The 23,793-nt window shown below is 44.8% G+C and overlaps 1 protein-coding gene across 1 annotated transcript in view; it reads left to right on the forward strand.

Annotated features, from left to right (window-relative positions):
* LOC128722930 (uncharacterized) overlaps positions 1 to 22,903 on the forward strand; it is a 58,032-nt gene extending 35,129 nt beyond the window's left edge. The window contains exons 2-15 of the mRNA XM_053816623.1: positions 7,432 to 7,523; positions 10,677 to 11,396; positions 11,479 to 13,587; positions 13,669 to 13,967; positions 14,043 to 14,179; positions 14,475 to 14,534; positions 15,818 to 15,917; positions 16,725 to 19,745; positions 20,919 to 21,008; positions 21,580 to 21,767; positions 21,855 to 22,035; positions 22,115 to 22,399; positions 22,467 to 22,656; positions 22,783 to 22,903. Of these exons, the coding sequence (XP_053672598.1) occupies positions 7,432 to 7,523; positions 10,677 to 11,396; positions 11,479 to 13,587; positions 13,669 to 13,967; positions 14,043 to 14,179; positions 14,475 to 14,534; positions 15,818 to 15,917; positions 16,725 to 19,745; positions 20,919 to 21,008; positions 21,580 to 21,767; positions 21,855 to 22,035; positions 22,115 to 22,399; positions 22,467 to 22,656; positions 22,783 to 22,903 (7,593 nt within the window). The remainder of the gene's footprint in view (positions 1 to 7,431; positions 7,524 to 10,676; positions 11,397 to 11,478; positions 13,588 to 13,668; positions 13,968 to 14,042; positions 14,180 to 14,474; positions 14,535 to 15,817; positions 15,918 to 16,724; positions 19,746 to 20,918; positions 21,009 to 21,579; positions 21,768 to 21,854; positions 22,036 to 22,114; positions 22,400 to 22,466; positions 22,657 to 22,782) is intronic.
* Positions 22,904 to 23,793: the final 890 nt, after the last annotated feature.

Below are 23,793 nucleotides of genomic sequence, written 5' to 3' on the forward strand. Positions count from 1 at the left end.
TCGCTCACAAGCGCGGGAAAACGTTTCACTTTTCATACGAAGCCAAAGTCGATGCACTTCTCAAACATTGGCACATGCAAGGTTCCTTCCGCTCATCCGCAGGTGGTGGTCGATTTCAAAGCGCTAAGCAAACTCAATTAGGCGTAATGATTATTTCACTGTGCCAAAGCCGCCGTATGAGCTTTTTGTCGGATAAAACTTCTCCCCATCTTCCACGCGTTCGCTAATGAAAGAGCGGAAGTTGGGAAAATATCTTTCTCTTCGCCCCCAAAGTGGCTCTAGATGGGATCGACCATAGGCACTGTCTTCATTATGGGCTGTGTTTGGAGAGCGTCAATGAATCATCGGGATGCTTTTTGGTGCTGGTGGAAAAATGACACTGCACCGTACGAATGCGGCATGCAGTGCTATTAGCGTTTTGACTTATTTCTTCGCTTTTACCTTTCGTTTCCTGGACAATCTTGGCCGTTCATCTTATCCCAGACTCCAGCAAGTGTTCGTGAAAGGTGAAAAGTGTAAACGCAGTAGAAGAAAGTTGCCTCGTCCTAGTGCATGAGTTGATGGCAAGAAACAAGGGAACTTAATTATTCACTCCTTGTATGATTTATGTTTGTGTTGCCCTTTGACAGAGGCTTAGAGGAGTGCGTGTTGTTTGTAATTACACGGGCTTCATCTCTTACCCATATATGAAGAGTTACTTCAAAACGTATGAAGTTCCTGTCAGCTGCTGTGATTGTGTGAAAAATTAGTTAGGGTGCCAGAGAGTGCAGCAAACTTAAAAAAATCAATATAAATTATCATTCAAACATAAAGTTTTCAATATCGCATAACAACTGACTGTTATATCGATCGTTGCATCAGGTTTATTAGAGAACCTTTATTTCAATGAAGCATTTCTGTCGATGTAAAAAATGTAGTGTGTAGGTTAAGCAGACTCATCCCCCTCGAATCGAATAATTCCCATCGATTTAGCGAATAGTTTTTACAACGCGATTCAAGCATCCGGAAATTCCATTACACGACCTACACGTACGTTTCATTGTTGTTTTTTTTTGCCGTTCTATTCGAGCGAGAAAAATCTCATAAACCACCTCCGGAAGCCATCGGCAGCTTCGATCAGTTCTCCCGAATGGCACAAATCCTACGCATCGCGGCCAGAACCACCTTAAACTCCAACGGTCGTTGTATTTTTAAACAGACAAAAAACGGGAAAATCAGCACGGTGGCTTCTCCGCTGCCTAACTGAGAAAAGATCGCCTTTGTGCTTTAATATGATTTTAATTCATCTAGCTCATAATTCAACATGACGATGGATCATATTTATCGCGCCCGGGAATGCAAATCTCGCCTGACAAATGAAATCTAAAAAAAAGGTGATACATATTTCATCGAAAATGCCTACCGCGCGGGCGACAAGGCATATTTCCTCGAACAAGTGTTTTACATACGTGCCCGAGCACGTCTTCAATGTCGATCCCAAAGACGTAGTTTGCGTAGGACGAATTTGCCGATTCCTTGTCGATGATTCGCGGCAGAGCAATTAATCATAAGCACAGGGTGAAACCCTGGCTCTGAAGGAAACAGAAACGATCTTGGCGTTTGGCGTTGCTCGAGATAGTTCGTGCATGTTTAATCGTCCCATTGCGCATTGGTGTGATACTCGAGACGCCCGGGTCGTCGATCGTTATGGACACGCGTCGTGAAGCAAGCGCTTGAAATGATTTATTTCGACCTGTTCTACCGCAGAAGGAAGCCAAGCGGGGGACCTCTGAGAGCCACCTGTGCTGTGGGGGATGGTCGGTTGCTTTCGAGGAAGCATTTTCGCGATGAAACAGGAAGAAACCGTAGCAAATCTGAAACGCACGAACTGCGTCGGAGTAGATTGGTGTAGAAAGGTTTATTGCTCATCTTCTGGCTATCTGCTCGAGGAATCGCACTTCCTTTTACTCCCTGTGGTCGGTATTAATTCGGTAGCTCGTACTCAACCTGCCTCGCACGCTATTTAATATTTGTGTGTACTTCTGCTCGTGCGCGCGCTTGTTTCGACCAGCGGAATAAACCAGCAAGAGATGGAATGGAAGGGCAACGATGCAGCACGATTCACGATTGCAACTGCATATTCAAATATGTGCACGCCGTGCATATGCGTGCTGTGCTTACTTCCGGCGAATGGATTTCGGCTCGGGCTTGGGAACAACGGCGTTGGCTTAAATGGGCGCCATCGGCATTGGCCATGAAATGTAATGAGCTTTTAATCAGGTGTGCACCCTGCTTTTCGGTCCTTTGGAGGGAGAATGTAATGGGCGGGCTAGCACGCCTGTGCACGCACATTTGCTTCGCCGGATGTAAGCGCAATTGTAAAAAGTATTTATCGTAAATTGGTGCAACTATATCCAAAACTGCAGTTAACGAAAAAAAATGTGAGATCAAATTTAAGATTTTATATATCTTTTTACAGACTGAAAAGAGATCTGTTAAAGAGATATAGCATCAATAAAAAAAAGTCTTTTTTAAGTCATTAACATACTTTTCATTTGCATTCGGCTTTAAATAGGTCAAGGAAAGTCCTAGGGATTATTGCATTTTAATTTTTTTTTTAGCAGAACGACAGCTAAATTTAAATTTTGGTCAGCTTAACGATGAGTGTTTTTCACCAGGCCCCGCGAACGGTGCAATTTGTTTTAGCTAAATGTCTTTGATGACTTCATGATAATCCTCTTACATCCGCAAGCAACAGCAGCAAGTTGGTAGTAAAAAGTAGTCCCCACGCGTCAAAAACGAGAAAAGGTCATATTTCATAAAAATTATCCGCGCCACGGTGGCGCTGCAATTGGCAATTGAAATGTTCAACAACCTCGTAAACCATTAAACACGCTATCGTGCGTAAGCAGTGAAGTAGCAGAAATTAGTGTCGCCTCAGGAGGAATCTCAGGAGGGCTGCAGAAAATCACGGTCATAAACATCCCTTCGACTGTCAGTAGCTCCCTTCCACAGACAGCCCCGCGTGTGTCAATCCAATAAACATCAGCTGGAATGCGAATGGTGGGCGGAAAATTCTACCGAAGGCTGTCCCGACCTAGACGCACGGGAGGCCGCACAACATCGACGCAATGCATCTCGCCCTTCGAGTGTCTCGTGGGTAAAGGTGTCGCGAATAATTAATCCCCGCTTTATGACACAATCAACTCAACCTGGAGTGGCGGGCGAGGTTCCGACTCGTTCTGGAGGCCAACCGAGGGAAGCCGTTCCAGCCCAATAGGGGCAAGAAGTTGGACCAAAGCACACTTCATCCACGTGAAGCAGGAATAAGATGCTTGCTGGCGTGTGTGACGGCTCGTCAAGACGCGCAATGTTCGCTTTGTTCGCAACAAACTGCCGCCGTAACTGCAACCGTAACCAAAGATGGTGATCGAGACCGAAGACCCTTCTGTTGGCGTGTGTGGACGTTCGTTTTCCAGGGGCGATTCAATTAGTAGCAGCAGATCCGTGGCTACTCTCGAGCAAAAACGGCCTCCCAGCAGGCGTAGATCGCCTCAACCTCACACGTGCCACATCTCTCCAGCAGCAACAGCAGCAGCAGCAGTGAAGGAAACATCATATCTTCCGGCTCGTATCGGATTACCCGGCCCCAGGGGCCATCGGAGAAACCGACGTGATGTGGCTCATCGATTGCGCTTCAGTTACGATCAGTGTGGCCTAGTATTTGCTGGACAGCGGCGGCCAGTTAGTCGGCTTGCATTACAAAATCCAACTCGGTCGGTCCCTTCGCTTCATCCTTGTTACGCAGCCAGCCACCCACTGGGCGGGAGAAAACGTGTCGTCCGTCTCGATCGATCGATCACCAGATGATGATGATGATGATGATCGTGATGAGTGTAACGATGGTCCTCGGGCGCGGTTAACGAGGGTGGCGTGTTCGATTCTCGTTGCGCCTTTGCGCCAGTACCGCCATCAATCCGCGCCGGTGGGTGCAATATCTCGCTGCACCGGATGACCCACTTCCTGGATGCAATGAAAAGAAAAAAAAAAGGGGCGCTTTCTCAAGCAGAAGGTCTCCCGCCGAAGGGTGCTGGCCAACCTAATCCCGGGCGTTGAATGAAACGAAATATAAATAACCGTGTTTGGAAAGCAATGCGAAAGATCAACATATTTTTCCCTGCCTCGTTAAACATCAATGTGTTTAGCTTGTTTTTGCATGCGTGTTTCGCAAGTCTGTTTACGTAAAGGAGGCGATTTTTTTCCTTCTTTTTCCCACGGCGAGATGACCTTGAGGCATACGAGTGGAGGACAATTGTGGTGGGTAGATGGCGCATAAAATAAGCATAGCAGCGCACCGTCGGCATCATATCGCTAGAGAAAAGTTTTTCTTCGTTCTTTGACATCAGAGCCCCGAAATATTCATGGAAAACATGAAATCGTTCAAGAAAAACGGATAAATTACTTTAAATAATGAAATATTGTACAATTGTTGAACTTATATTGAAAGGAATGACTTTGAATTGTGATTATTGTGACTATATATTCTTTATTAATAAAAACAGTTAACATAACAACTCTAGATCGTGTTAAGCTAAAAGTACTCAGGGCTTTCCATCACTTAACTAATGGGATTTCTTTTCTTTACCCGTTGCCCGGTGGGCGGATTTCATTTTCATCCGGTGCTTTGAAAGCGAATTCTCCCAAAAGACAAAAAGTGCACCCGTGCGTGAAAGTAAATTTCATTCACCGGCGACCTGCCCGAAACGAATATAATAAACCCCCTAGCGGTTCGTACTTCCTATCTTGGGATATTTCTCCTTTTTATTTTCATTAATTTGTTGTCGGTTTTTTTTTATTTCGAAACGTAGACCGATTTCGAGAAGCTAACGAAACTAATTGCACACTTCGAATCTTTGAAACCCGGTGGTTTGGATGTGCGCGAGATGTCTATAATAAAAATCACCGAACGCCTCTGAAAGCATGATATATTTTATCTGCTCAAAACGGGTGGGAAAATCGCTCATTTCATTCATTTTCGTCACTGAAACCTCCCCGGGTTGGTTGTGAAAATTTTGCAATAATTTACCGAAGTAAAGACCCGAAGTCCGTTTTTTTTCTCGGACTTGACGGTAAATCCATTCTGCAAATTAGCAACTGTCACTGAAGCATATCGTTAAAAGCTACGGACTACGAAAATGGATCCAATGCTTCCCAAACGCGGTATGTTCTTTTTTTTGTCTGCTGAAAGGAAGAGAAGGTTATTGAACCGGATGTTATTTGCATAGCTATTGCGGAAAATGAATTGGCAAAAATCCAAAACAAACCCTCGTGCTTTTAGGAATACAGGCCTGAGTCAAAGTCGATTGATAATAATGGTTTAATCCCAACCTTTTATTTCAATAGAATAGAATAAGTTTGAGGAGGGTTTAACTTTTTTAATCAAAAGGGCAACTCTCATTATACTCAATACTCAATTACCCTGTAGCAATTTTCTAATACAAGTGCATCGAAACATTGTAACACAACGTGAAACACTTCATTTGATTACTCGCGAGCCCTTTTGCCCGTGAACCGCATGCAGCATCATGTAAAAAGTTTTCAATTTGCAACGACGGGCTTTTCCGCCACGGCAAGTTTACGCTGGAAGTGGGAACCTTCATTGAAATGGCTGCAGACACTAAAGTTAGTTTAGTTGTAGGCCACTTTTCCCATGACCTTTTCGTCAGGCAGTCTGTAACCGACAGACAGGAGGTCTTTTACGGCAAGGTATACTGCAGGCCCGTTCTGTCAGCCCTCTTCTACCAGCGAGAAACGCGTACCGTGGCGTGACCTGACGCACCTTGTCGTTGTATCGAAATAATGCCTCATTTTTGCTGCCTTCGAGTTAAATTCCACCAAAACCAGCATAGTGCATCGGTGCTCTAGGGCGGATAAAATACACTGCACTGGAAATAGCTCGTGCGCTGGAACATTTGGTGCCATTGAAAGTTTGCGGCTATTCGAATATGCATATGTTAGGGCTAAACCACCCAGCCCCATTGTATGGCTTTAGGTAGCAGTTTTTGGGGTACGATTAATGCACGTACCCTACTCCGTGCTCATGCATTTCTTGGTTGTGGAGCACTTTTTTATTGCGAAATTTAAACCAAGCGCGATCCACACACAAAAACCCACTCCCTGGGGCGGTTGAATTAAGGTCTGCAAACAACGGAAATCTCTTTCTATTTCGCTTGCAATATGCGGATACCTTCGAATGTACACTAGCGTGGCGCGCCGAGGAACACTTTCTACCGCACACGAAAACCCTACGGGAGGAAAAGCTCTCGATCGAACTTTTACCGGCCCCGGTTTCCTCTCGTGGCCGCCGGAGAGCCCTTTTATGTAGGGCGGCAGTTGAGTAAAGGCAAACCTGTCCGAAGTGTACGATGGACCTACAATGGGGGGGGGTGCAGTGGAAAATTTTCAATTTCGCTTTTTACCAAATTATTTTCCTCAATGCTCTCAGGTGATCCTCGATCGAATCAGCATATGCGAGTAAGCTATCGTTTCTGTTTGGTTTGAATGATTCCATTCATAAACATTTTGTTCGAAAATTTATTTGACTAGTCAGAGCCATCGAAGGCGAATTCTACAAATTTATGAACGTTAAAAATGAATAAAAAAAAACTAAATTACACAAATGTTAGCCATCTTTTTTTTAGCAAAATAGCCAATTGTTGCTGCTATTGTTAAAAACAATTTTGCAATCTGTTCTTTTTTTTGGGAAGAAAAACGTTAAATTAATTCACGCTATGCAACGTATTACCTTTTGCACAGCGTGCATAGCGTCAGACATCATATTTGCACGCTTCATTTCCAATCAATGAGAGCCGACGCCGCCGACGTGAATGAGCAATCATACGGCAGCCGTGTTAATGGTGGGCTTTTTTTTTCCTTCCCCCAAACGAACTCTCCCATTCCATTAGCAACGCTCAATCGGCGGCCGTTTCTCGTTGCCCAATGGCGGCACGTTCATGCGCTCATTTGGCAATATAACTGATTTTATTTTAACTCCTGCGCTAAAATAATAACTCATCTTGCCATTGACCTCGTGACGATTAGGCAGCAGAGCGACGGTGACCTTTCGAAAAATGAAGTGTTGTTGGATGGGAGTTGGGTGAAAACTTGCTAATAACGAAGCAGCTTCCTCCTTTGTTGACGTTTAACAGACGACGATCGTGCGCTTGGTTTGTTTGCTTTCCTTAGTTGTTAAAATGGTGTGAACTCTTATCAACAGAGTCCCTGTGCTAGACAGAAAAAGATAACTTATCCATTTGACGTGCGCGGCAAGAGCACTAAAGATATCGATGTTGGTGTCTCCTCCTGGGCTCGATGGAGAACGAAATTCCTCAACCTACCGCTCAAAGTTCATCTGTTTTAACGATGGTGGTGTCGCATTTTTTGTCTTTGCAGATAAAATTGAAGAAAATCCTAGGATTAACAGTATGCAGCAGCGCAGGGCTCGATGTCTCCTCCACAACCGGCGTGTTGGCGTATCCGGCAGGGTAAGTTCATTTTGTAATATTATATTTACCACACATTTAATTTTACATTACTGATATTACACAATACTATTAAAGAATGATATTTTTCATATAAAGTTTGTTGCTATATATGTCATGTGCAACCCATGATAAAATTTAATTATCTTTCAATGAAAAACTTATAAAAACACAACATACTAGCCAACATGCGTAGCTGCGTTGGGCTTGAATTTGGTGGAAGTTTTTCACGGCGTTGCGTTAGCATTTTTCATCGACTGCCAGTTCACGAACGTGAGCGTCAGTTCGAACATCACGGGCCGGTTTAGAAACACCGTAACCTTAATTCGCCGGATCGGTGGATCGGAAAGCGGAACCGGCCAGCAGTTTCGGTATCGAATACCGAACCCGCGTGTGAAACCCAAGCAAGCTATCCCGATCAATGAGCTGATGATGGAAGTATATCCCTAAGCTCCTGGCCTTAAAGTCAACTGTTAATATTCGCATACTCGGTTTAAACTTCCACAATCGAATGCGGTTTGCTTGTGGAGGATTATCGCTCAATTAGTAATAGAATGTGTTGTTAAAAACAAAATATTCAGATAAACGGTCTTCCGGTAAAGTTTAAGATGCTTGAAAATATGAAATTCTAGATTTTGATAGTTTGTTATGCTAATACATGGCTTATAAACTACTGTACAAAATAAAGTATCTAATAAGTGTGTTTTTTTATCTCATTAAATTAAAAACCACTCAAAAGTTTGAATAAATTAATACAAAGTTTGCAATTCGATACGGCAATGTTAATGACTCAATCAACTGCTGCCGTTTATGATGCTCCCAAAGGTTTGTCCACCAGCACGAAATGTAAATGGAAAATTGTTTCAAATTTCAGTTTCTACTGAACGCCCCATAAGCCATTTGCCAAAGGGACCGTTTCTATCAATATATTTCAATCTGGCGACCGACGATAGCTAATAAGTGAGGACGTTAATCCACCGTAACGGATGCATATAGCGTTTGTTCATCAACAGCGCGCCCACATGCGATACTATCTCATAAGCTTTGTTTTGTCACCATCGACTAATCCAACTGGACTCTAAAGAATGTCGTAAATTTTACATCCTCTCAATAAAATGCAAACACCGTCTTCGAACTGACAGTCCTCCAGTTGGCCAGCGAATACCAATAGGTGAATATTTCATGCTTCAAATAACGTTCCAAGCTGAAGCAGAGACAACAACACACAATTAATTCAACCCAGTCGGACCACGAACGCCCAGATGTACTCTCAAAATTTGGGTCCACGCATACTACTGGGGATGATTTTTTTTAACATATTAAACGGAATAAATGTCCGAACGGGTGCGTAGGCTAGCATATTTGCATCTGAAGTGCCCCAACTCGTTTGAGATTGCAAACCATCATAGACGTGTAGATAACAAAACCTTCAAGCAAAACAAAATTTAGACAATAGTGACCACGCACGCTGGGGTGTATCTTTGCGACCACGCGTCGCTGTTGGAGCAAAATAAATACACCGAGGATAAACAACCACCTCGCTAATGCTCGAACACAATGTTCGATGAGCTGAAGATTAACCGATAGCCTAACATGCTGGTAGACAAGATGTATTTTTTTCCCTTCGTTTGCGCTTATGACAGTCACACAAATATTGGATAAAAACGCAGAACTAGCGCGAGACGAAGTGACGTTCGTGCGTGTGTATTTTAGTATCCGAGAGAAATCAATAGACAGACGTGCTGTTGCGTGAAGAAGGAGTCAAAAGGCCACCTACACGGGTTTTGTACCCCGTATTGCCGTAGGTTTCTGGGTAGTGTGTTTTCCTAAATCACGCATATATCGTGACCCTTTAAGAGCTTTAAGCACGTTGATGTTCAATGGTTATACGCACGATTTTTCTTCCACAAAACGGTACGGTCCTCACGGGTTGAACGCGTTCAACTGCGCATCGAGCCACGGTCTTGTGTGGGGGACCACTGTTGTACTGAATGACCGATTCGAAGGAGCAACCATCGACAGCTGATCAAGCGAATGGTTGCGTAAGAGACCCTTAAAAGGCTACATGCTAACTAGGTGGCTCAACCTAACCAAAGCGATCGCGGAACGCTTGCGTCTATTTATGCCTCCGCTTTCGGATGCAGATATTTACCCGACGAAGAGGAAAACGACGTAGCCGTCTATTGTGCATTGTGGCAGATATTAATATCTCACCTCACACAAAGCTGCTTATACGTTGGGGTGTTGCACTATTTGCCCGTTCCGTTACCTCCACGGGAAGTCGCCAGTGGACAGCTAGTGCCGCAGAATGTGTTAATGCTCGTTAATGGACGCGTGGAAATTTCGTTGATGATGGTCCAATGCCCTCATGCACAAACTACCACCGAAATTGTACACTCTGTGCCCGAATCCGGTAAAACAAACAGAAGAAGGAACCACTGCGGGAGCACTCGTTTTGTTGCCGATGTTGCAAACCGAACGGCAGGGAGTTCGTTTGTTTCGCAACAGCTCCAAAGTCACCGCCGGTGTGTTGCCAAGGTAAGGTGGTCAACAAGACCAAGTAATCAACAGACCCGCTCAAAATGCTCGAAAGACTAGGGCACCCGATGGCAAACCGTTCAATTTGCATTGGTCCGTGCCGCTACCCTAGTTTGACCCCGGCTCTTTCGCTGTTTAAAAGACCTAAGTAGATTTCGATTGTTTTATTTCGCGTGGTTTTCCGACAGCCTCGACGTGATTTCTCAACTCATCGAAAGTGGAGCTAAATTGAGCTTTTCCCGAATAAAGCTTTTGGCGGACGAATTTTGTCATTGTTACCAGTGGGGGAGGTTTTTGGCTGATTGCAATGCTCTCACCCTCTCACGGTGATTCTTCATGAATTGCTTTTTAATTACAACAATAGTCTTTATTATCCGCTTTTAACTACAATACAGAGAGTAAGAAAGACTTCCTCTTCTTTAACGCTTAATTAATGTGGAATGGAAGAGCGGTAAAGAGAGATGCTGTTGAATGCGATCTGGTTCGCTCGCGTTGAAGCAGAATATTATTCCTAAATACTTTAAAATGTTCCGTTTAAAGCTAATAAACAATATCATCTTTTCATTGCAAAAATGATTAATTAATGGTTATTGTTTCCTCCTCCCAATCTCTATACAGATGCACGGTGGTACTGTTCAACTCCAAAAAGATGTCCCAGAACTTCCTGCTAAATACAACGAAAAAAGCCATCACAGCCGTAGCGTACTCGGAGTGCGGTCGGTATCTGGCCACGGGCGAGTGTGGCCACAATCCCTCCATCAAGGTGTGGGATCTGGACGCATCCGGGACCGGTGGGAGTGGATCACTCGAAAATGGAACCGCCGGTAGCATCGTGGCGGAGTTCTCCGGTCACAAATACGCGGTCAGCTGTGTGGCCTTCTCGCCCACGGGCAAGTACCTGGTGTCGGTCGGATCGCAACATGACAACATCGTGAACGTGTTCGACTGGAAGGCGAATCTGAAGATCGCCTCGAACAAGGTCACGGCCAAGGTGGTGGCGGTCAGCTTCAGCGAGGACGGCAACTACTTCGTAACCGTGGGCAACCGACACGTGAAGTACTGGTACCTCGAGGGCAGCCGGAAGTACAAGGAACCGATCCCACTGATGGGACGCAGTGCCATCCTGGGAGAGCTGCGCAACAACGACTTCTGTGCGGTCGCGTGTGGTAAAGGCGAGATGGCCGAGAGTACTTATGCCATCACGCGGAACGGCCATTTGGTGGAGTTCAACGCGCGCCGACTACTGGATAAATGGGTGATGTGCCGGACCAACGCGGCAAATTGCATGGTAGCCAGCACGAAGTACATTCTCGTCGGATGTGCCGATGCCATCGTTAGGTAAGTTTTCTCACAGTCAATCAGCGACAGAATGATAGCAAATTTAAAACATATGTCCACTATTTTTCTCCATCTGTTGCAGGGTATTCAATGCCGAAACTCTCGAGTACATCACCACCCTTCCGAGAACGCACTTTCTGGGCGTGGATGTCGCGCAAGGAGTACACATTAACCACATGATGGCGGTGCCCCAGAGCGCCAAGTATCCCGACACCATCGCCATCGTGTACGACGACGTCCGCTCGAAGGTGACGTGCGTGTACAACGACCACAGTCTGTACATCTGGGACCTGCGGGACATCCGGCGAGTGGGTAAAAGTCAATCCTTCCTGTACCACTCCGCCTGCATCTGGGGCGTGGAAACAGTGCCATTCAGCTACCAGCAGCTCCAGCACAGTGCTAACGGGGGCGACACGTTGCCTTCGGATTGCTTCATGACCTGCTCGTCAGACGACACGATTCGCGTGTGGGACGTGGACAGCTGCGAGGCGAACGAGGTGTATCGGAAGAATATCTACAGCAAGGAGCTGCTCAAGGTGCTGTACATCGACGATGAGCTTAACTTCATCAAGGACACGGACAACCCGATCCACAGCACGGAGAAAAACTCCAGCTACGATGGCCGCAACGGTGTTCGGTGTATCAAGATCAGCCCGGACAGCCGGCAGCTGGCGACGGGTGACCGAAGCGGTAACATTCGAATCTACAATCTCAGCAACCTGAAGCTCATCACGACCATCGAAGCGCACGATTCGGAGGTTTTGTGTCTGGAGTACACGAACGAACGCATCGACCGGCGGCTGTTGGCCAGCGCGAGTCGCGATCGACTGATACACATCTTCGACTGCGAGGCCAACTATCGGATTCTGCAGACACTGGACGATCACTCGAGCAGCATTACTTCGGTGCGGTTCATTGGCGCCGGCAAGCAGTTCCAGATGGTGTCGTGTGGCGCGGATAAATCCATCATCTTCCGTAACTACCAGAACAACGTGTTTCTGCGTGGTAACAATTGCTCGGGCAAGAACACACTCTACGACATGGAGGTGGACAGCAACAGCAAGCACATCCTAACCGCCTGCCAGGATCGTAACATTCGCGTGTACAGCACGCAAAATGCGAAGCATACGAAGACTTTTAAGGGTTCACATTCGGACGAGGGCAGTCTCATCAAGGTGAGCCTGGATCTGAGTGGCATCTACATCGCGACATCCTGCACGGACAAGACGCTTAGCGTGTACGATTACTACTCGAACGAATGTATGGCACGAATGTACGGCCACAGCGAGCTGGTGACGGGGTTAAAGTTTACCAACGACTGCAAATATCTCATCTCAGCTAGTGGTGATGGATGTGTGTTCATCTGGCAAGTGCCCCACGATATGATCGTTACAATGCAAGCCCGCTTATCGCAGCAAGCTCTACGTTCCGGCCATCAACCGATTCCGCGAACGCTCCAACCTACCAACCCGTTTACTGATGCCATTCTCAATCATCCACAACCGACGGCGGTACCGAACAGTGCCTCGATGAGCGCTGCAGAGTTTGGTTCTCCTCCAAACAGCAATTTCTCGCTCGAAGACGTTCCAGTCACGCCCGGGTATCGCTTTTCCGACGTCGGTCAATTGCCGCAGTGGGCCAAACGGAAGCCCTCTGAGGATCTGCAGTCAAATTCGCCTGTTCTCGGTAGCAGCCCTAGCCAAGGTGGCAGCAACTTCGGCGGAATGGCACCCAAACCGCGCGGTCGCTGGGGTCAGAAGGGTGTCGGTGGCGTGTTGGATGATCCACTCGATGTGTTGAACATGGTCGAATCGAGTCCTCTCAGTTCTTCATTCAAAGAACGTCAGCCCATGACGCCAACCTCCCAATCCATCGGTCAACCGTCGCAGAACACGCATCCACCGGCCACAAACACACCGACGTCCGGGTACAATAGCAGCGGTTCAAAGGATGTCTACAGCAATGCCTACCTCAGCGAAGACAGCTCCATCGACAGCGGGCGAGAGAACCGACGTCCCGATCTGAGCTCGTTTCTGCACAAGAAGATCACGGAAACCAAGGCCCTGAATAGTTTGAATTCGGAATCGAACACCGAACACGACGGAGATGTTGAAGACATTTCCGACGGCGAACGGACGAGCTCGGATCATGGCATGGTTTACTACCCATCAGCTGCACCGTCTACTCCAACGTAAGTGTCAAGCCGATGGCCAACCAGGAAGGTGTTAAACAATATTTAATACACTTCTTCTCTTTTTCTATCCATCGACAGCGACTTCAAAATCAACGATGTTGACACGAATGAGCTGCGTAAGTCAATTCGAAGGCAGAAGCTGGAAAAGCAAGGCCTCAGCATAGCAGCCCAGTTTCAGATGCAAAGTGCAGCATCCGGTACGGGTACCGGCACGTCCGATGACGAAGACGAAGGATCAACTCCGAGCGGTGACAACGCGGATCGATCGCTTGCCTCCACTCTCGGTGGTAGTTCGGAAAGCATCCCGCAGCAATCGTCTTCCACTTTCCTGCAAGCTGTCCTCGATGGCCCTGGCAGTTTGTCCGACCGAGAGCGTTGTAAGTAGTTTCAGACAGCAGCGATGTTGCCAACATGCCGGATGGATATCTAATTTTCCTTCTAACTCTCTGCAGCGCAAGCACGGAAGAGCATGAGTGCGAAGCACAACAACGATTCAAAAATCACCACCAGCATATCGAAATCGTTTGCCAACAACAAAAAGGAAGAGCTAATGAAGGTGATCAACGAAGCCAAGGCAAAGCTGGAGAATGTGAGTATGGAGAGTACCAATCGGCCCTGAACAACCCATCAAATTTGCCATAATTTTCATCCCTTTCAAAGATATTCCTTGTTAGTGTTATGGCTTTTTATTTATTATTTTTAGCGGTTTCCTTCAAAATGGTCAAAATATTCCTACATCATAAAATTATTATCCATTTGCTCGCATTTTGTGTGTATCGTTTTCCGTTTGAATTTATCATGTGTGTCTGTTTCTTTGTCTTAGTTTTCATCCTACTGAATATGCTCATTTTTTAACTCCTTATGGTCAAAACTATATTTTCTAGGGGATAATGTTTCATAATATGCGTGAGGTTAAATCCCCATTTAATCTTGCTCATTTGAAGGTGAGATAAGTGTTGCATTTTCTTTTTGTTAATCTAACTAATTGGAACTTTCTATCATCAAAATTAGCTCACTCATTTGCAATGCGCACGTGCTTTAATGGAGACAATTTTTAACATTTCTTTAAACCCCTTTTAATGTTGTGGTTACACGTCATTTACAGTTTTTTCTCAATGATATAATTTTCAAATGTTCGCTTTGTGTGTCACAAAATGTATCACTTTATGTGTCTTTACGTGGAGCGTTTGTGTTATTCGACTGTCCTTGTGTAAAGCACTCATTTTGTTACAAAAAAGAATAGTGATTGATTGAAAGCAGCTTGTTACAGTGTGGATACATTTCAATTTGCTTTCGTTAGCTGCAAAAACTGACTTGCAATATCAAACCACTGCTTCCACAATATGCTAATACTTTTGCCTAATACCCAGCCGACTCAAGCGAATAACGTTACTGTTGTCCACTTTAGGACATGTCCCTGTCCACCCAGAAAGCCATCAAAACGCCATCAATCAAAGTAACCGACCTAGGCCGAACCGTCACCACGGCAGTTGAACGCGAAGCTCACTGGGCGTTCGTTCCATAATTAATCCATTCCGGTTGCAGTTTGCAAATGTCCTCCTACACGTGTCGTGTTGGTCGACATGCTATCTTTCAGCTGGCGAAGTATTTTTGTTTGTTTCGCTTTAAACTTACGTATCGTTGAAAGTAATCAATGAGAAGGATTGAGATTTTTGAGAGAATGTGATATTTGATGCTTTCTCTGTTTGCGTTATTCTAGTAAAGATAAACATTTGAGATATTAAACATTCAATGTGTAGAGATACCAGTACACCCTCTATGAAACAAGTATAAGAGTATACGCAGCTTAGTCAAAAGCAAAATTAGTTTTTATTGCAAAACTTTTAAGCTAAATGAAGCTAATGAGAATAAATACTCGTAAAGATTATTGACAATTATTAATTCAATCACGAATTTGTTAAAAATCCATATCCTTACTTTTGTTTGTATGGAAACTGATATTTTCTCTCTCCATTTTCTACCGTAGAAATTTATATGTTTTTACAGTTCAAGTATGACTCCTCTAAACTTAAATAATTCAAATTTAATGCTTTTTAATGATTTGTTGTTAACACATCTATTGATGTAGCAATCAGACACTAATTGCTTTTAATGTCGATTTAAATACTATCAGATGAAATATTTCTCCTCTAACAAATAAACGTTCTATCACGTTTATGATCGTATAAAATGCAACGCTCTAAAACATACCATGAAATATTTACAGGTCGGCTACCGATCCGGTCTACGCGCTAGTCAAAGTATTTCCGATCTGAGCCACTCGATGAACATGGCCGGGGCGAGTCCAAATCGCACGCAGCGGATAGGTAAGTTCTTCCAGTACCGTTAAAACACATAATCCTACATCCTCCCCGTTTATTCCGTTTGGTTTGTTTGGTATTTTTGCTCATTTATCCAGCGACTAACCTCACCCAACATCACCCTATTGTTTCATTGTAGCTAATTGTGATAGCGTGGTCACTGCGGGCTTATTCTGCGTGAATTGTACACCTTGTATTTGTTTTGTTGTAATTTTCTTAACACCACTGCAAACATTGCCTACCTATGTCGCAAAGATACTTTTCATTTTCCATGCAATCTGGAAAAATGAAGCGGTACAACCGATAGAGGTAGAAAGCTAGCGATTACAATAAGGCAGCTTAATCTCATTGGTTTAGAATCATTAAATAGTAAGAAGCTAATTGACATATTCTTAAAACAAACTGCTAATAATAGCACAATTACTGCTCCTTTCGCTAGATGGTGTTGTTTTCTGAAACCATTCTGAATTTGAATCTTTTTTTCTCATGTTTTGTCTGAAATATGACGCCCAACTGTTTTTATTTTCAATCCACTTGAAGCAAGTATCTTTGGTTTTCCCAACAGGTTATTTCAAAAACCTGTTTTGTCTCGTTGATTGTACACATTTCAACTAGAAAACCTCTTTTCTCTTCCCTATTTTTCCATGCCGCTCGTTCTCGGCTCTCGTTGAACTGATCGTTCGTTCATATGACGGTAAATGGTACTGGTTCTTTTTCACTTTATTGCTGCATTTACATTCCGTATTGCGTCTTTCTGCTGCCCGGTGTTCATTCAAATTGTGCTTCCGGATCTTGTGATTAATTGTTGCGCAGACGTCGATAGTAATTCACCATACAGGATGTACCCGTCGGCGGTCGGTGTGTCTGGAACGGGTGCCGGTTCCGTCGCGTATATGAATTCTTCGAATTTCCTTCACAGTGCCGCACCGCGTTCGAAATTAGCACAAAATTGTATGCTCATGAACCAGATTCAGCAGGAACTTCCACCCTACCCACGAGACGTTGGTATTTATGATCAACCGGTACAACGACCCGACAAGCTAGATCTGGTCGAGCTACCTCCAGTGCCAGCTGATAAACTTCGGAAGCATCCAGGCATACTGAAAAACTACAAATCGTGCCCTGTATCACCCGTACACGAGGAACAGGAATGGTCGAGCCCATCGAATCACGACGAGTCGTCGCACAATCAGCAAAACCCACAAGATCGCTCCGGTCGGCATGGGCAAATGCGCCATTCGATGTACTACGAGGATGCAAAGACGATTCTAAGCATGATTCACTCCGACACGGAGAAAATGATCCGGGAAATCACCAGCAAGTACGGCGATCTCGATGATATCCAACCAACTGCGAAAGGAAAGGTAGAACAAAAACCCATCCCACCCGCCCAGGAGACGGTCAACATCTCTGACGAAACTCCCGCTTCAAATGCTTCCAATACCCTGGAACACCAAGAGCACGATGTGCTTTGCGGTGACGATCCAAACTTTAGCTCCGATTCACTGGAAGACTGCAGTCTCGATCTGGATCTCGAACGAACCGGCCAAGCGGTGCCAACAAGACGAAAACCATGTGCCAAACATCCGCCAGCCAAGAAAACACCTCTCTCACTGCCAAAACGTTCCGTTTCTGACTACTTTATCTACGATCAGCCACCCCAAGGACCCTCAGCTGGCATTCCCTACCGAAACGTGTCGCTCTCGGACATCCTTGATGACGAGGAGGCGATTCGGCAGGCGGAAAATCGGTTTCTCGAAACACAACGGCACTCCAGCGCAAGTTTCTTTCTCGGTCAACAGTACCCGACGAGAAAGAGCCAGGAAAGCATCCTTTCGGATGAGTACGGTAGCGGTGGTGTTAGCTTCTGCAATAGCATGGAAAGCATTCTGTCGGATGATTCCGAGTGCAAAAGTGCTCCACTGGAGGTACTCTTCGGTCGCATGCGACGGGATCATCTTGGCCACGTTGGGCATGGTCACGGCGGAGGCCGTAATCCTGCCAACTTTGAGTACAAGCTTGAAGGCGTCGGTTGTACAACCTCAAAATCGTACGGCTCTAGTCCGAACGCCGGGAGTGGGTTTGATTATTACATGCAGGGTAATTACTTCCATGCCACTGCTACCACCGACAGCAGCTACTACGGTATGGTACACGATAGCTTGGAGTACGGTGGTCAAGATCGTCGCACGAACGCTCGCCAAGGAGTCCCCGGTATGCCAACTTCAATGAGCTATCCTCGGTTTCTTCCAAGCCTTGCAGCCCAACCTCCAACAGCCCCATTATCCACCGGGCGCGAAGAGCTACTATTCGGTGAAGTGTTCGATGAAGAGGAAGATTTCATTCCATCGCTCACGTCGAAAGCAGCTCAGTACGGTGGAGCCACCGTGAAAAGTCTCAGCAAGGACTTCGCCAACCAACGCAAGCAGATGAACTCGAATCCGCTGTATAATTGCAACGACGGCACAAATGGGGGGGAACTGTTCGTGCGTAAAACGATCAACGCCACAAACCATCAACACCAGATCACTCGATCGGACATTTTCAGCACGGAATCGTCCGTCTATGTGATGAAAAAATCATGCTCTTTCGAGATCGAAATGGGTGGCCGACGGATCGCACGCAACTCGAAGAAATTCGAGCAGAATCTGCAGCGGTTCGAGCAGGAGCGCAAACAATCGAGTGATCGCTATCAACACCAGTTTGGGGGAACTCTTGAGATGGATTACGTTCCGCATAAACCTCCGGTCGCTCATCGGCGTTCGGCAAGCATGAAAGGTCGAGGCAGAGTCCGTTCGAAGGAGAAGTTCAACACGATCATAGGCCAGATGTCGATCTCTGCCGGTACAACGACTCTCTCCAGCCAGTGCGACGAACCAGCGATGATCGGAGGCAAGCTACGGGATTTTGTAAATAGGGACTTCAAGGTGCCGCACAGTAAATCCTCGGACGGGATGGCTGCGTCATTAGGATGCCGTCGCGGCGACATTGGTGAAGAAAAGTCCTTCGAAGTGTACGTCGCGGAGAAAGGAGTCAGTGAGGACGACAACATGGACAGCTTGGAACTGCTCTCAAAGGCACGGAATGTTGGCGGCGTGCCGAAAATCAATTCAACCGATTCCCTCGATGCTCCGGTGGTAGAGTGTGGAACCGAAGTCGGTGTAGAAGCGCTGGAAGGTGATGACGATGCAATTGATAACGATGCCACTACTGGTGTCGATGCACTTGAGGCCGAGGAAGCTCACGAATCACCAAAGAAAACTGCCACGCAGGGAAGCGCCAGTGAGCTGGAAAAGCTGGTCGGACGTGGTTTGCTTTCGAGCGGAGAGTACAACCGATTCCTTGATATCGAGAAAAAGATAGACATAATTAACAAGCTGGTTGAGCTGGAAGAGCGCAAGCTGGAACAAGAACGCTCAGCGAAGGAGTACCGAATGCGTCCGTTCGATTGCGACCCAAGGCAGAAAGGGTACGTGAAAAGTTTGACGGAAAATTTCGACCGGCTTGCGAAGGACGCGCAGGAAGAGCTGGAAAATGAGAAGAGCTGGTATCTGGCGAAGGCGCGCATGAAGCGTAATTTCAGCCTTCCGGATGTGCTTGATTTTGGTGCGGATCGATGCTGCAGGCATGATAAATGCGGCGATCAGGAGGACATCGAAGGCGGTTGTGGTTGCTGCTGTGATGAGTGTGTCGATGATCCAGAAGACGGACGGCATGCTTACAAACAGAAGGACGAAGACGAGCTGTCGGAAAAGGAGGAAAACTCGATGGCGGCTGCCGTTGCGGCGGTTGCAGCGGCCGTTGCAGCCATCGGGATATGCGAAAGCGATGAAGGTTTTTATTGCTTCCTGACTCGTTCGATTTTTTCTTTCTTTTGTTGTGCCTTTTTTTCTTCTCTCTTCGGTTTCGTTTCCGTTGGCTAAGGGAACGTTTGTTTCCTAGCATACCATTCAATTGTTATCTAAATGTTGTTTTGTTACTTTTCTTTTCTCAGAGCACGTATTGTAGACTTATATCTTAACTTCGGATAATTTTTTACTATTGAATTTGTGTAACATTATCAAAATGATTATATTCATTTGTTGATGACAAGCATATTTCATTGAATTTATGTTTCATGTTCAGGATGATTTCCACTTCACGGCTTAATTTCGCTTTAGCTGTAAATTAATGCTTTTAAATCACAATTCATACCATTTAACTATATCATATTAAGAGCTTGTAATTTGTAGGATATTGGTTTGAGGGAAACCGTATTAAACCACGCTTTGCTATAATATGTCACCGCTTATGACCCACCTCGCTCAGCCTGCACCACATCGTTACATTCGTCTCTCATTATTGGATGGTTCGGCAACCGACTCCGGTATTTCTTAAACACCATTTCAATGGGCCACGGTTATAATGTCATCTGATCGATATTCTCTAAAAGAAATGTCATTTTGCAGCCTCATTTAATTTTGTGGTAACACTCGTAATGATTAAAAAAAAACTATAACAAATCGTGTATTGAAATCCCCATGCCATCAACATTCGTCGCGTAGAACAACCATTCACCGCTGTGTTCTGTGCAGCTTCTGATCGTAATCCAATAATGGCCATCACCAACGAATTTAATTCGTCGTTAATTTATTTAAAATCCCTTAGCTCAAGTGATATCATTCCATACGCCAGTCAGTACTCTGTAAATAATAAAGCTGTAGATATTTACTTTTTGCCAGCCTATTGGACGTTGATGAAACATTAGCGCATTTGTAATGCCATGCAGGTGTGTCTGAAAGGCTATGTTACAATAAATTTGTTCTCTTTTCTTTTTATCTGTCTTTTCCATCCATGTTGGCGATCCTGTGCAAAACAAAATCCTTCCATGAAAATTAAACTACGCGATGATCCTCACGAAACGAAATCGAAACGCGTCGAAATTGTTACACGATTCATGTTTGCGATTTTGCAATCCCTCAAATATGTACACATACTCAAACACCACCCCCCAAATACGTTGTGTAGGCGGCAATCCCCGAAGCTTAATCTCTGCGCAAGATAGTGAATCATCGATTAGACGTGCTTGTTCGCTTAGTGATTTGAGTATGGGAAAAGGTAATGCAATGATTTTATTTTATCTTTCTTTCCGATACAACTGTCTATTTTCTTTTTTTGCGCTATTTTTTCCTTTGTCGTCTTTGGCGTTTTAAGATTTTTTTTAAGAGCAAGTCCTTATAAAAATTCCTTTAAAAGCAATTCTTGGAAAAAATTATGTCCATTCGAGTGTGATATTATGCGATTTTTATTCCATAACTTTAATATTGATTATCTATTTAATTCATAAACGATCATAACGCCATTTTGCATGATTGTTCGTTGTAAGTTTTGTTTTGTTGTGTAACGTGTTTTCCGCGTTTATTTCAAAGCACTATTCAAACGGTTCATTTAAAAGCATAATTTTATATTGAAATATAAAAATAATTTATTAAAAATTGCCGAGACGAATGTATGGAACTAAACAAAGCATTTCAAAACTATATTCGATTTGTAAAAATGAAACTTTTTCTCTTTATTTGCTTCTGTTTTTAAATATACCTTGAATAACATTTATTTTCTTTTTTTTTCGATTATTTTTTGTTTGTTTGTAATATTGCTTATGTTACGGAAACGTAACACAACAAATCAGGCTACAAATCATCCAATCCTTCAACAGCTGCCAGTGGGCCTTACAAGCCGTCTGTAAGCAATCGAGCTCCAAGCACGCCGACTCGGACCACACCGAAACGAAGCACGTCATCGGTCGGAAAAGGCGGCACCTCGTTAGCTTCCGGAATGGGAGTCCGTAGCGTTTCGGTTGGAATGTTAAATCAAGCGGTATGCATGTTCCTCAAGTCTCAAGAACCAGTTTTTGTATAACTATTTTCGAGCTAGCACTAACAGCTTTGTATGTTTCACTTTCAGAGTGACTCCGAACCGGAACCCACGAGGGGAGGCCTGCTGAAGCCAACGATTTCATCGCAGAACAAAATTAATGGCACAGGCAGCGGAGTCGGTAATGGAAACGGTGGAAAGTACATAAACCCACGCAGCGCAGCAGGCATCATCAATCGACGAAAAGGCCTGCAAAATGCCTACAGTAGTGGTAAGGACTGGTGGCTCGCTTATATGAATCCTTGGCGAGGGAACCCATCAAAACTCACGAATTAATCTTTTTCCAACAGTGAACATCTCAACCACCGGCCAGGATGAATCAAGCTCGGAAGAATCCCCCACAAGTACAGTTAGTACGGTCCCGACAAAACCGGCCGTGCCACCGCGTCCGCGAAGCATCGCCTTTGAGCACAAACGGATAGCCAACGTGAACGCTAGTCTAATAAACGTCAAGAAAACGGTTACCGTAGGTGGGACAACGACCATCATCACCGATGCGACAAATGGCGGAGGTGGAGGTAATGGCAATGGAGGAATCATGCCCGCCAAAGATGCCGATCTAGACAATGAAGACAGTAAGCTTAAATGTGCATTTTGTTGTCGTAAACATTCCTTTTTAATACCGCTGTTATCTACTTGCAGTAACCAACCAAGTCTGTACCAACATAATTAATCAGCTCGTGCAAACAACGTCGTCCGTCATTCAGCTACACCAGCGGTTGAAGTCGAGCGACGAAACGAGCATCAATAGGCGCAACAATTCGCTCATGCTGAAAGAGCTTGAAAATGCCGTCATAATGACGCAAAACATGCTCACCAAAGTTACAAATCGGTAGGTGGACGAAAGGGCGCTTCATCAGAAACCTCATTTCATTGCCTTGCGGGCGTTGTAGCTAGAGCTTAATATTTACTGATAGCTGTATTGGTACTAATGAACGTCCGTTGTGTCATTTTACAGCAACCACAACGATGGCATAAACAATAACACTATGAGCAATAACACCAACAATCAAATTATGCACGAAAAGTGCGTCGACATGCTCAACCAGGTGCAAAAGCACGTGAACAATAACGGCTAGGAGGCGACCTCCGATCACATAAATTCAATGGTGCACCGGTAATGACCGCGAATCATCGAGTCCCATGTCTTGTCACCTCTCTACCAGCGAAGGATATGCAAAACGGAAACATTCCCCCAGCATAAAGCCGTCTATTTCTACCGGTAGAAAGGGTAACAGAAAGCGTATTCGATACACACATCGAACGCGCTTGAAATTGTTAGATTTACTTCTTCTTTTTTTCTCTCAAAGATTCGTTTCATATGTTGTGGAGTAATTTTCGATGTTTCGTTTTCTTTTGCGGGTAAAACGCATTAAATGTTAATACGTACGAACGAATTTGAATTCCGAAGCCCAAGATCACATTCTATGTGATCGCGAGGAATCCCACATGAGGATTTAATTAATCGATGACGATATATCAGCGCCATATCTAGAATGAGTTAATCTAAGGAGTGATGATACGAAAACCAGAAAGCAAAAAGACATTTGAGTAGAGTTTTATGTTAGAGTAAAGGAGAAATTAACAGAAAATACCCCTATTATAGGCGATCCGTACTGAATGGTATTTGTTTAGCTTTTACATCTAGCTCGTTTCGCATTTGCTAATACTCGTAATGTTTCATTCGTATTACAGTAACGAGTACAAGCAGTGTTTTTTTGTTTTTCGAACGTTGGCCATCCAACACTAAATTTTTGATAGCCAAGATAATGTTCTAGAGTTAAATTTTGTTAGCCAGACTTGGGCAGTTTGTTGAGTTAGGTTTGCATTGATGTAGTATGTAAAGCAACAACAAAAATATCCACGCATCTACGCCGTCCAAATGAGTTTTTAGTCGAAACGTGTTAGTTTATTTGTTCATCGGTTTTGTCAACCTGACTGGTTGGAACGTTTAGGTAGCCTCACGTAA

Source organism: Anopheles nili, chromosome 3 (genome assembly GCF_943737925.1).
Source record: "Anopheles nili chromosome 3, idAnoNiliSN_F5_01, whole genome shotgun sequence".
In the NCBI taxonomy this organism is placed as follows: domain Eukaryota; kingdom Metazoa; phylum Arthropoda; class Insecta; order Diptera; family Culicidae; genus Anopheles; species Anopheles nili.